Below are 18,293 nucleotides of genomic sequence, written 5' to 3'. Positions count from 1 at the left end.
AATCGCTGCAGTCAAATCTGTGTAATGAAATTTTCCATGATGGTTATCCATAATGTATGGGCCATTTTCTAATCTTTTATTTTTGCTTGTCAGACTGAAGAGTTATAGGCACAAAAAATCTGTTCCTACTCTAGGATAGTAATGAAGTGATTGTTTCTATTTCAGTAGCCATCTGCTTGTTGGGGAACACAATCAACAACGTTCACGAGCTCTGTTGGTCTCGCCTGTTGTAAGCGCACACTGTAATTGCATTTTTGCATTAAAAATCACTGGCTTATCAAGTTTATGTGGAGTTGTGCCTAGGTTATGAACCAACTGTGAGGAGCCATACAAGCACCAGTACATCGTGTTGAGACTTCCGAAATGGCTGCACAAATGTGTATGACAGCAAGTGGAGCGCCGTGCCAAGCATCCAGACCAATCAAACTGTTCAAGTGGACTGCATATTGCATTTAGATAGACGACTAACATTTAGGGTCTGTCCGAGAAAGTTGCCCTTGTACGTCTCACAACAATTTGCACAGCTGTAGTAGATATGCCCAGATATCAAGTTTGTTCAAGCTGGATTAAAAAAAAATGCTAAGCGACAACCTCAAGCACCAAAAAATGTTATGTGGGCGAGCTTTTTTGATTGATATGGGGGGTTTAACGTCCCAAAACCATCTTATGATTATGAAAGACGCCGTAGTGGAGAGCTCCGGAAATTTCCACCTTCTGGGGTTCTTTAACGTACACCCAAATCTGAGCACATGGGCCTACAGCATTTCCGCTTCCATCGAAAATGAAGCCACCACAGCCGGGATTTGATCCCGCGACCTGAGACTAGCGTTTTTGAAATGCTGTTGATCAGACAAAGGTGATTTGTTTCCGCACACTTTTGTGCTGGTGACGATACTTGGTATACGCGATTGCAAGAACAAGAAATTCAGTGCAGTGGTGTCATGGCTCTCCTTAAAAAAACCGTAAGAAATGAGACCAATAAGCTTACTCCAGTGAGAAAATGACGTCTACCAATCTCCAAGTGAAAAATGGCATCTTTAGTGTGATTTCATGAACTGTGGGTCCCAGTTACAGCTGACGTATACCACAAAATGCGCACCAGAGTAAAAGATACGATAAACGTGGGCGACATTGCAAATTCTCCTCCGGAATGAACCTCCTCCACGACAACGCGCATCCTTGCGCCACAGCCACATCCAAGATTTAGGTTGGAAACATTGATTGCCCGTCTTACTGTTCTGACCCAGCACCATGCGACTATTTCCTCTTCTTTCGTTTGAAACAGGGGCTCGGGTTATTACAATATCAAGACAGTAAGAAATTCAAGATCACCATTACCCAGAAGTTATAATCCCAGGGGTTGATCTTTTAACCACTCGAGTGCTACGAAAAGTTCTAAAAAGTTAACAGTGATTATGTAAAAAAGTGAAGTAGGGTTTCGATAAACTAAGCCTACCAATGAAAACTTTTCTAATGAATAATTATGTGTTTGGGACCAAGCGGCCTTTACGTTTTGAATGACCCTCATGATGTTGGTATGCTGTGCATTGCCAGAGAAATAAATTATTCTAATTTTTGTACGAATGAGGAATAGCCATCAAAGACACTGCTCAAACGATGGGTGCTGGCAGAAGCTGAATTCACATTTTTATTCTTCACTACCTCGTAAGCGTCTCCTTCACTCTTTACGTAGATCTCATGTAAAACTAGCCCACTTGGCTTCATAGTTGACTGCAATATCGAGAAATCGCTGTTAATACACATTCAAATCATCAATATGTACCATACCTTCTGAGTGCGTTCAATTGTTCTTTTGTTAAAAATAAACATACTTTGACAACTTCATTGTCCTGCGTAAGTTCTTTTACATAAAACAAATAGTATTACAGTAAAAGCTTGTTATTTGAGCTCGGTTATTGAAAAGTACAGTTAATTCGAATAGGCATCTTATTCATGGCACATCCATGCTTATTCCTGCGGGGGAAACCTTTCGATAATTTGAACGGATTGGTATCCACAACGTGTTATTCGAACTGGGAGCCCCTTGTTTTCGTTGCAGCTCGCAGAGGTCTGCCCAGAGCAGCGTTGCCAGCTCCTCTTATAATGAGTGGATTTGGGCTTCTTCTTTTCATCGAGTTGCTTGTACACTTTCTTCACTCGCTTGTCGGGTGTTTTTGGGCTTGCGTGTTTTTCAGAAAATAAGTTGTTTTTGTATTAATCATTCAACACGTTCACTTATGCATATTTCTCATACACTAGAGAGCTTTTCGATGATTTTGAGTAGCCACCAATAGGTCAAAAGTTCTTCGCAGCGTCCCCCTTTCCGCCCAACAAATTCAGTCTACTTGGCAGATTTTGCACCCCCCCTAAAAGTACATAGTAGGGGCGTGAAGTTTCGCAGTTTCTCACTGTACAAAATACTTAGCAATTAGCCCCCCTTTGTATTTGTGAGTCATTTATAAAAATCGTAGTTTCAAAGTTGAATTGAAGATTTTTTGAGCACGAAAAATTCTTTGTTTCCGCTTGTTTTGGGCTTCTTTTGTGATGAGAATTCGCTTATTTTCTCAGTGGCATCCGGCAACACTGGTCCAGAGGGATCACAATATTCTGCAAAATCAAACCAATCTCAATAAACTAGAGGTGGGAAAGAACAGAACAGCAGCATTTTTGAGCAAATGCGATTTAAAATGCTGAGCTGGAGCCCTTGGGCAAACTACAAATGATGATCATGGAGCAGCAATAGAAGAAATGCAGGCGAATGCAAAGTGCTGATTACTTTTTATTATGATTCCATTAGGTCTCTCTTGTACAAATCATATTTTGAAGCATAAATATTAACGTACGTTTCAACGTTGAGGCTCACTGGTTGCGTGCATGTCGATGCTTATTTTTGACTTATCAATGACTGGCCAATTCTGGCGACTGTTACAACGTCTCGAACTTAATTACCATACTAACCTGGTACAAATGTTTAGCAGCGCTTAGTTGGCGATAAGTCCCGACGTGGCTTTCTTCAATTATGCCCATGCATTGCGGTGAAATGCCCAGTCATTCTAGTGCCAACCCATTAATTCGAACAATTTCACAGTCCACTTCGAGTATGAGCTAACGAGCTTTTACTTCGTGTACTCTTTGTCAGGGACTCAACTTCACATAGAAAACGGAATTGCTTACACCGATGCCACAGTGATGTACCCTCTTTTTTTCTTCACAGTGTGTTAGCATATCTCATTATTACATTGATAAAATTCATTGAACAGATCTAGCTAAAAACAAATGTTTCATATTCTTTACAGTTCCTTGAGCCTGTTTCGTAGAACACGGCCCACAATTTTCTTATGCACACCCTTTTATTCCCTTACTCTCATAATCAAATTTTATGTATTCCGGAGTAGTGAGTCGTACCGTATCGTGCAGGTTACCTCTGCAAGACGTGTTTCACTTAATGAAGGCACGGGTGTTTGTTTTGTTTCTTCTTTTAGAACCCTGGCAGTGTCACACTTAATAAGCACGTGGTATCAGAAATGTTTTTGTTTCAGCACTACTGTAGCTGTACCTGCCATTGCCTTGCAACAGTCATAACATTCACAGCAATCGATCTATAATCAACGTGTAAAAGAATCGCTGCTAAATATTCACTACTACAGGCCCGTTCACTACCTAGTTAAACGTGATACTCTATCGAAAGCTTGACACGTAGAGTGAAGTCACGGTATGTGCACCCCATCACACGCACCTTCCAAGAAATTCGAAGCCTGCACATTTGCTCAAACTGACTAATTCATAAAGCAAGAAACAATGATATGTGCAACCAATTTCGTACAGCTTGAACACACTATACACTATCACTGTTTTTCAGTATAAGGCTTCTTTTTATTTGTCCACCTGCTATATCGGTGGTGAATGGGGTATGACAACTGTTGAGCATTTTACGACTTGATGTGGGTAGCTTTGAAACCAAGGGTCTCTTTTTAGATGCGGAGCATCTTATGCTCGCGCCTTGTAGTGCGCCGTCCGCACCGCTTCTCGAACATTCGACAGCTGACGCGCGCGCATGCGCCGTCGCGCCGTCGCCCACTCTTCCACCATCTGTGCATCCCTTCCTCCTCTACACACCGCGCGCGCTTCACTCCTCCACCATCTGTGCACCCTTCCTCCTCTACACACCGCGTTCGACATCTACAATTCTCCTGATTCTCCAGTGGACGCGCATGTGGCGTCGCGCTTCGAGAACATTCAACAGCTGACAGTGCATGCGCCGTCGTGCTGTATATATACTCAAGGTCGGCGCTCGCTCGCTCAGTTGCCGCTCGTCGGTTGGTTTGTACGGCGCGTCGACGTCCAAGGTCGCGGTGAAATGAATTCCAACGAATCCACAAACACAATGATCGACGTCCCTTCGACCAGCGCCGCCCTTTCGCATACGTGTGTACGTGTTCACTCATTTAACACCCCCTCCTACAACCACGTTAACCACTTTAGCCATCGACCCAAGTAAGTCGCAATTTAACACCCCATTTCACAACCACGTTAACCAATTTAGCCATCGACCCAAGTAAGTCGCACTTTAACACCCCGTTAACCAATTATATGGTCCGCATCCTCCTCAGTGTTCCCCCGAGGGAAGAGAGAGAGTAAAACTTTATTGAAGGGGAAAGGGAGAGGGGCGTTTTAGAGCCTTTATGGTTGGGGCCCTACGTCCAGGGCTCCACTGGCCTTAGCCGCCCGCCGGACTTGATCCAGTAGTGCGAGCTGCACTCCTGGGTCCGAGCTAGCGAGGTGTGCCTCCCACTGCTCCATACTAGGTGTTAAAGGTTCGCCGAGAAAATTGGTTATGTCACTTGGTTTACGATCGCACCCCCACGATATGTGGTAGAGAGTCGGTCTTCCGCCGCACCACGGACATACAGCCGGGTAAAGAGTTGGATGTATCGCGTGTAACTTCAGTAGGTGCGGAAATACATCCGTTTGAATTTTTCTAAGGTCAGTGGCCTCTTCCCCATTAAGGGATCTGTGAGGTGTTCCACATTTTTGACGCGTGAAGCGCTGGTGAGCTAGAATCTCCCTAGGTAAAATTGGCATGGTCAATGAAAGAGATGGATTCTCCGCTCGGTTACAAAACGCACGAGCTAGAGCGTCCGCCCTTTCATTGCCTTCGAGACCTGCGTGTCCCGGGCACCAGATCAAGCGATGGTGGTGAGTGAGTTTGGATCCTAGCAACCTCAGCCCCATTGCTGGAAGGCGGCCCCTTAAAAAGAGCCGGCAGGCTTCCTGGGAGTCGGATAAAATAACTGATGGCTCCCCTCTACGCTCCTGAAACCTTAAGGCTAAGGCTATGGCCATCGTCTCCGCCTTTGTAGCCGAGGTCGTGCGTACGGAGGCACTCGTTAGCAGCGTCATGTTGTTGTCGACAACAGTAATTATGTGTCTCTGCCAATCGAAACTGGCCGCATCGACGTACGCGACATTTGAAGCTGAGCCGAATTGCTTTCGAAGCCAGTTTACCCTCGCAGTACGTCGCTCAGCGTGAAAGTCGTGATGCATATTTTTGGGCACCGGTGCGATTGAGATTCGCCTGCGGACCTCTTGGGCTACGTCGACCAGCTCCTCATCAATGTGCTGTGGGTGGGGCGAAATTCCTATTCTAGTGAGTATCGCCCTGCCTGCTGAAGTTTCACTTAGACGATTCCTCTGAGACATGAGGACTGCGGCACTGAGCTCAGCATAAGTGTTATGTATACCGAGAGCTAGGAGCCGCTCGGTCGGTGTGCTGGTGGGTAGACCAAGTGCTGCCTTAAAAGCGCTTCTAATGAGCACATCCACCTGGCTCTCCTCACTTCTGTCGAGTGAGTGGTACGGTAGGCCATACGTCACTCTGCTCAAAACTAAGGCCTGGACAAGCCGGAGAGTATCCTTTTCTTTCATGCCTTTTTTATGATAAGTGATGCGACGGATCATTCTAGCTATCTGTTTAACCGTAGTCTTTAAGGTGGTTATCGTGTGACTGGCTTTGCCATTGCTTTGGACCCAGAAGCCAAGTATACGGGCCTGAGTAACCTCGGCTATGGCATGGCCGTCTACCTGTAAGTTTATGGCACCGTTACTTTTGTAATACTTACTGTGTATTCTTATGAGTTCAGATTTTTCAGGCGCACAGCTCAGCCCACTATTTCTTGCGAACTCTGCCACAGCTGTCGCAGCAGCCTGGAGGGTCTGCTCTTTCAGCGCCAGTGAACCCTTCGTAGCCCAGAGTGTGATGTCGTCCGCATACAATGTATATCCAAGGTGCGGGATTGCTTCGAGCTCGTGAGCAAGTCTGCGCATAGCTATGTTAAAGAGCAAGGGGGAGATGACTGCCCCTTGCGGTGTGCCTTTATTTGGCATCGAGAACGGCACCGACCTCGTGTCGCCTATCCCAATAGTTGCCGTCCGCCCAGAGAGGAGGGAAGCTGCGGGCAATTTTTTTGTCCAGCTTTCTGAGGAGAAAAAAAAACCAGAGTCATGAATAGAGTAGTACAGAAAAGGTAAACGAAAATAGGTTTAATATATAAAATTTGTTCAACAAAAACTTTTCGACCATGAGTTTGCTTTCAGTGATTACACACTTTTCGCTGACTTGAGGTAGGTTCAGCGATGAAGCATTCAAGCCTACGCTGATACGAAGATCGACTTAAAAGCTGCGATTGGGCTGTAAGGGGAAGAAACAGTCGTGCTTACTCTGGTAGAAGCAGGAATAGATCTGTGATGCGGGAATAAGAACATTGTATATGAGAACTTTGCATATAAGAAAGCCTGTGTGGACATAACATTGCTATTTATGCTAATTTGTCTTGTGCGTGAAGTTTTGATGAACTTTTCTTAGTGCCTTTCTTCAGAGGACAAAGCTATCTGATTACTCAACTCGATGGACTATATAGTTCATGCAAACGTAATATGCATGACTGTAAACTTACGCATAAATGTACAAATGCGTATATGTACTACAAGTTCACTTGGCTCTATAACATGCTTTGCATTTATGAGCACATATTACAGAAGACTCATTTTGAGCAGAGACAAGTAAAAGCTATTCTGAAGATGTGATCTGTGTTACTAAGTTTAGCAGTAAATATATCTTTATCGAACGTGAGAACGAAGGAAACTATCTCAAACATTCGCAGAGCGTGCGTCACATTAGCCGGACAAGCTGGAAAACCTTATGAAATGAGAAAATCTCTAGCGCAAGCAAAAGAAAAGGGCCTTGTTAAGATGCAAAGCTGTGCATTTCACTCACTGGTGAGCACGCCCCCGTGTGCATGATTATTCTGTTCTCGTAGGCAGTCTCCTAGCGATTCGCGGGCGTGTAATTTTCACGCTGGAGGCCGCAGAGCCCGACGTCGATAAAGCGCCGCACCTCACATGGTTCACAGGCTTTTGACACGTTCGCTTTGTTGTAGTGGCACGTAAAGCCTGACCCACAAACTCGCAGTGATGTATCAAAGCTTTTAAAATGGAGCTTCGTAGTGCCGATTGCGAAAAAGTGCCGCAGTGAGATATGAAAAAAATCTACCGATTAAGAGAGAGAGAGAGAGATAAATAGAGAGGAAAGGCAGGGAGGTTAACCAAGCTTGGCTCGGTTGGCTACCCTACACTTGGGGTGGGGAAAAGGAGAATAATAGAACGGAAAGAGACAGAAAAGAAGAGGAGTAAGAAAGAGAAGCATAAATAGTCAGCTCGAGACTACACAGCACGGCCTCGCACAGTTCTTTCACAAGCGGTCGTGAAGTTTGGTGGTCCTTAAAAATTAAAGAGGGCTTTCAAGGCTTTGCGCGTATGGGAAGCCGTCGGCCAAGGTCCCAGGATCTTCTCTTCTGTAATCGGCCGTCAACCCAGCTGACAGAGCTTGGCTTCCATAATACGTCGTTCGGCCTGGTATGCTGGGCAATGACATAGAATGTGCTCAAGCGTTTCCTCGCAGGTGCAGATGTTGCATATCGAAGTGCTCGCGATTCCAAGGAGACGAGAGTACGAATTCGTAAATGCCACGCCCAACCTCATGCGACACAGTAAAGTTTCAGTGCGTCGTGGGAGCCCGGATGGCAAACGAAGTTGCAAGTTTGGGTCAATCGAATACAGGTGCGTGTTGGAGAAACCCTGCTTATTCCATTGTAGGAGAAATATACGGCGAGCAAGTGATTGTAGTAGCCTTGCAGCGTCCGTTCTCAAGAGTGGTATAGACGTGCGCTGGTCCTGGTCATGAGCCGATCGAGCAGCTTCATCCGCGCGGTCATTGCCGACGATTCCGCAATGACTCGGCAACCACTGAAATACAATATCGTGACCTTCAGCGAGCGCTTCGTGGTAGTCGTGCCTTATCTGATATACTGATTGTTCATGTAATCCGTGCTGCATAACAAACCGTAGTGACTGTAAGGCTGACCTGGAATCGCAGAAGATAGCCCATTGGTTAGGTTGCTGGCGAAGAATGTAATTTACTGCCCCTTGAAGTGCTGCGAGCTCTGCTGCTGTCGACGTCGTGGTGTGAGAAAACTTGTACTGAAGCAACACATTTTCAGATGAAACAACCACTGCTCCTGTGGAGCTGTTGGAATTAGTGGAGCCATCGGTGTAAACATGTATGCGGTCGAAGTACCTTTCGTCCAACAGGCGCAAAGTCAATTGCTTCAGGGCTAGCGTTCACATGCGTGCCTTCTTAAAGATTCCAGGAACTGATAAGCGCACGTCAGGTTGACGAAGACTCCATGGCGCAGTTGCTGGATGCATCGCAAGTTTGAAGCCAGGCGGTAGTATGTCCTGATGTTTTGTCACGATACCGCAGTACGAAGAATGTGGCCTCCGAGCTGTCAAACATGCTAAATGACGCGACGGTAGCCGTGATAAATGCCGAATTTGCGCTCTCAGCGTCTCGACAATGATGTGCGTTGTGACCGGTTGTTCTTGTGCAATAACAATAGTTGACACTGTCGATGAGCATCTTGGAAGGCCAAGGCATGTCCGAAGTGCAAATTAAATTATGTTTTAGCTGCGTTGAGCGTCCCTAGCAGGAAACTAGACAATAACTTGTCCGACTGCTAAAACAAGAGTGAGTAGGTTCATTACACGCGCATCTTGCTCGAACTATTCACGGTAGATTTTTTCGCCCTCTACGGCCATCGCTGAAACTTGAGAATTTCTGGGGCCTGATTGGACGCAGGGAGTAGCAAGAGACAGACAGACAGATAGACAGACAGACAGGCAGACAGACAGACAGATAGACAGACAGACAGACAGACAGGCAGACAGACAGACAGACAGACAGACAGACAGACAGACAGACAGACAGACAGACAGACAGACAGACAGACAGACAGACAGACAGCAGACAGACAGACAGACAGACAGACAGACAGACAGAGGCAGACACAGACAGGCAGACACACAGACAGGCAGGCGGACAGACAGACAGACAGACTGACAGACAGACAGACAGACAGACAGACAGACAGACAGACAGACACAGACAGACAGACAACCGAACGGACGGACGATTGAAGTTTTATTTACAAAACCCTTCAAAGCTTCGCCCCACTCATCATCATTCACTCCATAGATATGCTGGGATTTTTTAAACTCCTCCTCCATTCCTTCGGCCTAAGAACACTGGCAAATTGTTCCAGAGTTTTATCGACTCAGTTATCTTCCTGCATTTTGTTGGCCGTTGCCAGTGACCTCCGCTGCTAGCCGGTGGAAACAAGCAAGGTCTAGCCTGCCACGGTTGTAGTGGCTCCGGCCGTTGCCACCACCGTCCACCACGCTCCCGCCGTCTCCAAGGAAACCCGAGTGGTGAGCTACCAGAGCGTTTACCCTCGAGTAGCACACACAGCGGCCAAGGTGTACTCACACGCATCCGCGGCCACTGCCGTCCCCACTTTCAACGTTTAAAAGCAAAGTCCAGCAATTCTTCGAGGTCAGTGGATCTCAATGAAATTCACTGGATACGTTCATTCGCACGTTTGCTCCGTTCACGCCAAACTGCAGGCTTGAGAGTTTCGAAGATTTTTTTCAAATGAATTTGGTAGCTCTCCTCGTAACACTCACCTCGCTTGACAGAATTATAGATAACATTGTGTCTGTGACATTGAGTTTTGCCAAGCGGAAGTGATGAACTGATGTGCCACTGCAGCTTTTGCTTGTCTGCTATGGATTGCGTGGGTATGGCTGGCGCTTCCTTGGTTGAGCGTGCGATTTCCTTTTCGGGGCTGGTGTGCGTGTGATAGGTGCCAAGTAATGTTGCGTTGTGACTCATACACGATTCGCCATATATTCATCATAACAGCGTAAGCTTTTTGGCCGATCGCCGCGGATGGCGTGGACAAGTTGTGCTATTTGGCGGGCATTATGCGCAATCAGGCAGGTTCCGGCAGCGTCAGACAAACCCTTATGCCACATGTAGAAGCGCACTCGGCTGGGTTACGTTTTCGGTATTGTGTTTTTTTTTGGTAATTAAAAATCATTTTGGATTTTTTTCAGCATTTCACTGATCGGGCACGTGAGAAGTGTGTAAGGAACATAAAAGCACCATTATCCTGACATGGTCAAAATATCGCCGGAGTTGGCATTTAAGTGCCCAACACTGTTGTTCATAACGCTCCAACCTATGCCGTCCACGCCGCAGTGCCAGCCACGGTAGCTGGCGTTGTCCACCATGCTCCAAGCTACACGTGCGAATACTATCCGGCTCGTTACAGCTACGGCCACGGATACGATGACCACCAAGTGCGTTACGTGTATGGTGACCCACTGCAAATTTTATAGTATCCCTTCAGTAGACGAGTCTGAAGTCTGTGTCACCTTGGGGTTCAGAGGAAGCATGAGTGTTTTGTTTTTCCTATTTAGTGTCAATATCGTGCGGCATTTCACGTGAGAACTAAATACAGTTATTGAGCGTTTGATCTGTCCATACCCGCCGAGGGAGCTTAGTTCACAGCACCTCACATGCTGCTAAATTTCAGCTGGGAACCGCATGTCGAGAACGTCGGTAGGGGGTACTAAAGAAATTGTCCTTTTTAAAAAGAAAACTCTGAAATGCTCCTCCTACGGTTTAAATTAATGCGTACAAAGCACTAGTGCGACCAAAGTTGGAGTATGCCGACGTTATTTGGAGCCCTTAATAGCAGTACTTGATTAAAACAATTGAACGAGTTTAGAATTTAGCTTTGCGTTTTATATAATCTGTGTACTAACGGAATTCTAGTGTAAATTATTGACGTGATTAGGCAAGCCTACAAAAACTTGAGAAGCGCAGGATGGTAAAAAGATTAAAATTAATTTACCAGCTTTATCACGGGGACTTTAAATTATCATGGGAGAATTATCTTCAACAACCTTAAAAAATTTCAGTCAGAATGAACCACAGCACAACCTTTAGGCAACCGGTTAGCCACATTAATGTCCACAAAGTTGCTGTATTTCCTGACGCGATTACTTGTTGGAATAACTTCTACGAGGAAGCTGTATACTCTGGGACGTTGGCTTCATTTACAGAATATATTGTAAATTATACTCTTTCTTGATGAGTGTAGCCTGTATGTATATGTATATATGCTTGTACATATACGTATAAATGTGTAGGTGTGTATATACTGCTGAGTGCTATGTCTTTCGACTTGTTAATTTGCTACGTATTATTTTTTCAGCTGTGCCAAGATATGCTGTGCATTTGCATTTATTTCCTGTTTATATTTTTTGTATTCACTCCTGCATGGCCCGTGAAGAGCCTAAAGTATCTGTAAAAAAATTATAAAAAAATAAACTTCAGAGCATCTGCTTTTGGCTACGCCTTTCTTGCTTCGATGAGCACACAATGCACAGAACATGCTTTTCAAGTTCAGTGTATGTCAAACAACCCAAGAGGGTCCACAATATTTCGGAGTCCATCACCACGGAGTGCCACGCAATCATAAACTGGTTTCACTTTATAAAACTGTTGACTCTTTGCAATACTTATCACTGATATCCGTAATCGTATTGGAGCTACATACGCTATACGAGAGAACGCCGAGTCGAAGGAGTGCTTGTTTGAAAAATACATCTCTTTGGTAGTTTTAATTGATGACACGATTTTATTTACAGACCCTATTGGCATAGAACGACACAAATGTTTCCACAAGGGCAAATGGCGAATAATGAAGAGTTAATGGTAGAGGTATAAAATGGACACCTTCATTAACTTCAGTTGAGCTGCAGCAACAAACGACACAGTGACTTCAAAGAAAATGACCATGGTGTGCATATTTTATACGTCGTTTTTCTTGATCTTTGCCCTCTATAGTTACCTGAGAAGGTTACGTGTTAGAAATACCCCATGCTTATGAAATTTCTAGTTATGCTAAGTATCAAGGAGTAACCAGAGTTCGCCAATAATGCGACCTCTTGGCTCTGCAGAATACTATCATCATTAGTGTGTTTTATGATCACTTTGTGACTGATATACGTAAAAAAGTAACCGATAGATACGAAAAACATCTACAGCTCACTCGGTGGGACTCATACCATAATTAGGATACTATTTACATTGCGCAGTGTCATGAATGCCTCGAAATTTTCTCCAACCTCATGATAATATCGATAGGATAAAACTCGGTTCTGTTATTTGCATAGTTCAGTTCCAGCAACTATATATATAACCCACGACACATATGCAGAAAATACAAGAACTATTTCGACCGTTTTACATGTCAAAACCACAGTATGCAGCATACTGTAGTTGAAGAGAACGGGTTAATTTTGGGAGCCATGAGTTCATTAAAGTAAAACTAGCCTATTGCTTTTTGCTCCTATCAAAATAAGCATACAGATTGCGTGATAAGAACCTATGACATTGACCTTCAGAGTGCTTCACCACAGCCTGCTGCAGGTAACCACCGCGTGTTGCAAGGACGATATGAACGCTCAATGCAAAGATTCAGGTTCTTTAAGTTGAATTCCGACGGGAACTATATGGACAGCAGCTGAATAAGCACATTTTGTGCTCACAGCGCGGTGAGTATGAAGCCAATATACTCAGCTGCTGTGACATTTCGAAATGGGAACCTGGTTAACGTGGATGCCAGGGCACGTTCTTGAAATGTAAAGCGGTGATATGTTTGATGTAGTTTTGGTTCACAAACGACTTCCGTTTCAAGAGATATTGGTTATCAGATTTCTTCAAGTAAATAGCGGGTGGTACCGCGTACGACAAAAATTACATCAGGATGGCAACACTGTGACAGCACTGCTAAATGCCTTGAAATGCTTCAAACCACCCTTGCCGCATCTGTTTCTCGCAGCGCTTGTATAGATAACACCAGAAATTCACGAGGAAGGGGTGATGTTCAGGTGTACGCTTTTATGAACTTTTATGAAAATTCACAATGCAGCGAAACTGAGTGTCTTTTATTTAGAATTACACCAGCCTTAGTGGGCTAGTGCTAATGAAGTTCCACTGCTGTCCTAATGGTTGCGAAATCGAATGACGGCCTAAACGGCCGCATGTTCGATCAAGAGAACAACGCTTGCGGCCCGCGTACTAAGAATAATGCACATGTCAAAGAAACCCTCGTGGTAGAAACTTCCAGAGCCCTGTATTAGGCTGTGTTTTATAATCCTATAGTGGTATGGGATGCTTAACCCCAACATTTTTAATCAGATTGATGAAGTATCGGCCGCCACAGCTACGAAAAGGCTGCATGAAATCATTACCAGGCACGTTTGCCTCACTCGCACTGAGACAACAAAGCATGCTGTTCTGAATGCATGACTTCCGAGATTGCTCGCCAGAAGAAGCCACCGTCGCGCGATCCGGGAAGCCATGCAAATCGAGTACTAGTTACATCTCTCTCCGTGTGAGCGGTGATTGGCGCTAAGCGAAATTGAGCGTAGGCTCCATAGAATTTCACCAGAACCACGAACCAGGAACGAGACAACAAAAATGATCCAAACAAAGGTAACATGATGCAACATTCTTTAACGAGGTGGCAGCGCGACATTAAGGATAGCTGAAGGGTAACCACTGTTTGTACATGGCACAAGTACACTGCGAGCCCCGCCGTGGTGGTTTAGTGGCTCAAGTACTCGGCTGCTGTCGCGCATGTCGCAGGATCGAATCCCGGCAGCGGCGGCTGCATTTTCGATGGAGGCAAAAAATCTGTAGGCCCCTGTGCTCAGATTTGGGTGCACGTTAAGGCACCCCAGGTGGTCGGAATTTCCGAAGTCCTTCACTACGGCGTCTCTCACATTCATATTGTGCTTTTGAGACGTTAAACTCCACATATCAATCAATAAAGTGCACTGCGAAGCTCATGCGTATTTTTGTGGAAGAAAACATTGACAAACGACAAACTTCGCAAACCGCTCCTCTGGCTTTAGGTGAGTGCCGTGTCAACGAGATAGCTATCTCAAAGAGCGCATGAAAAACCGACGACCCACTGTTATCGCAAAATCAGTGAGCGAAAAACCATTTGAGTGTTTTTTTAATATTTTTCACTGCTCACTTGTATACGCTGGCTCAATGCAAACACCTTTACTTGGGTAAACGAACTCGTTCGCCCTCACAACTACAGTGAGCTAACATCAGCCACAGACACAGAAGCTTCTACACTATATATCGAGCTTACCGATCTGTAGTTGACAGCGATGAAGAAAGATCAACGAGCACTGCTCCGGGCATGCGAACTAGGTGTCTTGTACACACAGACCAGAGTATGATCATGACGAGTTGGAACTCGATAGGCAGATTATTGATGCAAAATTTATTATTCTTCGAGCGAGTCAGGAAAAAAAAGGAAAAGAGAAGCCACTGATGCGAAAAATACACCCGTCGGACCGAGTATATAAAGAATTGGTTGTCCCTTCAGAGTTAGTCTGTTCTGCAGTCTTGCGAGCCAGAACCATCTCCAGCCGACAATGATTGCTGTAAGCATGCCTCCCACTATATTCACAAGACAATCCTCACCATGATTACTCAGACCTCTCGCATATTGTCAAGCATGCTCTCATAGCGCTATAAGATTTCGCAAAATCGTCAAGGCAGTTTTTGTAAAATTGAGGAATTTCGTTGTAATTGCTATCACTTCTCACAGCAATTTGCCTTGCTATAGATGCCATTTGGTCTTCTTTGAGGATCACTCCATTTTCACCGGCACGCAAACGACCGAGTGCCAACATAGGGCATTCATACTCGCTCGTTGCTCACAGTCAGGCTTTTCGAAACAGTCGTCACACATTTCACACCTGTTTTTTTTTTTAAAGAAATACTGCAGACAGTTTTTCACCATCCTAGCAGGAGAGGGTTACATAAGGTTCCTAACACAGAGATCAAAACTAGAAGAAGTCGGAGCGTGCACGCAGTCGGAAGGCAGTGAATTCCAGTCTTCAATGGTTCTTACAAAAAAGGAGTACTTGAATGTGTTATTTTTAGGAGCATATGGTCTTACAGTTTTTGAATGATTTAACCTTGCTGAGCGCTGAGGAGGTGGCAGAATGTGCAATTCTTTATTTAAACCAGATTCATTGTTGTATAGATTATAAAAGAAGACTAACCTTGAAATTCTTCGCCTACATTCCAGTGGTTCCAGCTCACATTTATTTAACATTTCAGAAACGGAGGAGAGGTTATGTCACGCTATAATAATTTACTGGCACTGGACAAAATACTTTTGAAACAGATATAGCGAAATTGGGTTATGTTTGTCCCTCCACTAAGAAACGTCGTAGCTGTCATGATGAACACTTCTATAGCGAGTGTTTCGTATAAGCGAACATCAATTTCTGTTACCACACAGCACCTACTATTGTAAAATAGGCTCTATTTCCAATAAGCATTCCTGACTTGGCCGGTATACTAGAGAGAAAACCGAGTTTACTATTGTACGTGCACATATTCCAGGTGCACTAAATATCAGTAGAGCTGTTGAGTGATCGCCATGGTTGTTTGCAATCACGCGTTGGGTTAATAAGTACGGTTATTGTTCAAGATGGGCTTCTTTTGTCTAGGCCTAGCATTTCTGTTTTCATATCTGGGATCGCAAATCAGTAATGCGAATATTTCGCTCGGATTACGCTGAAACTTATCTATTGCAGTTCTATTCCTGCGTCTTGTTGGCCGTTGCCAATGGCGTCAGCTCCTGGCCGGTAGAAACAAAGGAAGTCTACACTGCAGCCGTTGTAGCGGCTCCAGCCGTGGCCACCACCATTCACCACGCCCCTGCTGTTTCCGAGGCATCCCGAGCGGTGAGCTACCGAAGTGGCCACCCTGGCGTTCCGCACACCATCGCCAAAGCGTCTTCCTACACACCCGCTGTCACTGCGGTCCACACTGTACACTCTTCGGTGCCCACCGCTGTTGTGCATCATGCTCCAGCCTACGCCGTCCATGCCACAGTGCCAGCCGCGGTAGCTGGCGTTGTTCACCACGGCCCCGCTGTTTCCGAGGCATCCCGGGTGGTGAGCTACCAGAGTGCTAACCCTGGTGTTCCACGCACTGTCGCCAAAGCGTCTTCCTACACACCCGCGGTCACTTCCGTCAACACTGTCCAGGCTTCGGTGCCTACCGCGGTTGTGCATCACGCTCCAGCCTACGCCGTCCACGTCGCAGTGCCAGCCACGGTAGCCGGCATTGTCCACCACGATCCAAGCTACACGTATGGCTACTATCCGGCTCGCTACAGCTACGGCCAACGCTACGACTACCACCCAGTGCATGGTGTCGCGCACTAGGTTCTATGCGGTGAGCCTGTTGCGGATACCTTCGGTGACGTCGGTAATCGGAGTAAACGTGAGTGATTTCATTTTTCCAGCAGCAACAGTGCGCAGGTCGTGGTGAAAATTAAAATACGTACACGCCTATATTTGCCCATTTCATTCTTTCAGCATTTTATTGTCCTGCCAAACTAGAAGAGCCTTAAAAGGGCATGATGCGTCATGGTTTGGTCCCGTGTGCGTTAATGATTACTGCTTTTTCATTTATTGTTGGTCATAGTGAGAACTCATTTGATATCCGCCACATTATCTCTGCACGAAAAATATCGAAGGTGGGGGCCCTGCCTGTGCCTTTCGCAGCTCCATGGGAGGTAAATGCAAAGCACGTCCTTCTACTTAAACTTGAAGGCATGTTGAAGAACCTTAGTCGGTCATAATTACTGCGGAATTGCCAACAGCAGCTTGCCTTATAATTGTATCGTGGTGGCTGCCCAATAAACCCCTGCAATCTATATTTTAAAAACTGTCTTGATGCTATGTAGAAGTTATCGCAAATGCAGTCAAAATATAAAAGCCTCATACGCTGAAGGTTACGCTCGCGGTCAAATGATAGTGTTTTTCTCAATACTACTGTGTTCAAAGAAATAAATTGTGATGCCTGATTTTGTTTACAGACGCAAGCTCTACAGCCCCAATGAAGTGTTTTCCTAGCACACATGACAAAGAAGGGGGAGTTCATCGGCGCAGTACCTCATGTGCACGTTTATTGTTTCAACTGGAAGTGCAACGATATATATCAGGTTGGATTAAAGAATAAAAGTCGCGATGGTTTTTCCCTTGTCAGTGTTCTTTTTTTATGTGACCCGTGACTTACGCGCTTTGCACAGATAGAGCAGAAGGCCACGGCCTAGAAATGCACGCATGAATGGAATCTCTATGCCTGCTTTTAATAAATGGCTACCAAAAATATACGAATAAAAACAAACACAATGGAACCGTCTGCACTCATGTCGCCTTTCGATAGGCAAACTACTTTGAGCAAAGGTGGCCGTCGTAATCACATTGTAACTTTGCTAAAGCCTACGCTTCACTTTCACTTTAGGGTTTTGTCAATGAAATTATTATTTATGTGAACTGATAAGCTGAATACATATTCCCAGGTCTCGCACGTCGAACCCATGACCAAGAACGACATTGACGGGAACTTTATGTCAACGTGATTTGCTTGAATTAGCTCTTTAGCCAGCTGTACTAAAAGCCCGTGAGGGTAATACAGTCACCATAGATAGATAGGTGCTGACGTAATGTGCATCCTCTTAACGTGAAGTTCTCGAACGTGTTAGATGTCCCCTGCCCTCTTTCCCCTGCCCCCTTTACATCGTAGGGACACACTCAAGGCATTTGGGGCATCTGAAAGTTGGAGCAGTGGTTCTTAGCTATGTGTACCTTGGGGCCCTTTGTAGACTGTTGGGAGTAATCGGGCACCCATGGCAGAAAAGAAAATAGAGGTGAGGAAGAGTCCTAGATTCACATATTATGCAGCCTGAAATATGTGCCTTTTAAAGCCAAAGCAGTTA

At 45.2% G+C, this 18,293-nt stretch overlaps 1 protein-coding gene across 1 annotated transcript; it reads left to right on the top strand.

The window, feature by feature from the left end:
* Positions 1 to 14,871: 14,871 nt before the first annotated feature.
* On the top strand, positions 14,872 to 17,559 carry LOC142803823 (uncharacterized). Its single transcript, XM_075889957.1, has 3 exons — positions 14,872 to 14,931; positions 16,099 to 16,792; positions 17,391 to 17,559. The coding sequence occupies exons 1-2, from the start codon at positions 14,923 to 14,925 to the stop codon at positions 16,732 to 16,734; spliced, it is 645 nt and encodes a 214-aa protein (XP_075746072.1). The 5' UTR covers positions 14,872 to 14,922; the 3' UTR covers positions 16,735 to 16,792; positions 17,391 to 17,559.
* The last annotated feature ends 734 nt before the right edge of the window (positions 17,560 to 18,293 follow it).

The sequence above is a fragment of the Rhipicephalus microplus genome, chromosome 3 (assembly GCF_043290135.1).
Source record: "Rhipicephalus microplus isolate Deutch F79 chromosome 3, USDA_Rmic, whole genome shotgun sequence".
NCBI lineage: Eukaryota > Metazoa > Arthropoda > Arachnida > Ixodida > Ixodidae > Rhipicephalus > Rhipicephalus microplus.
The sequence above is the reverse complement of the archived record's forward strand: the minus strand, read 5'-3'. Positions and strand labels throughout refer to the sequence as shown.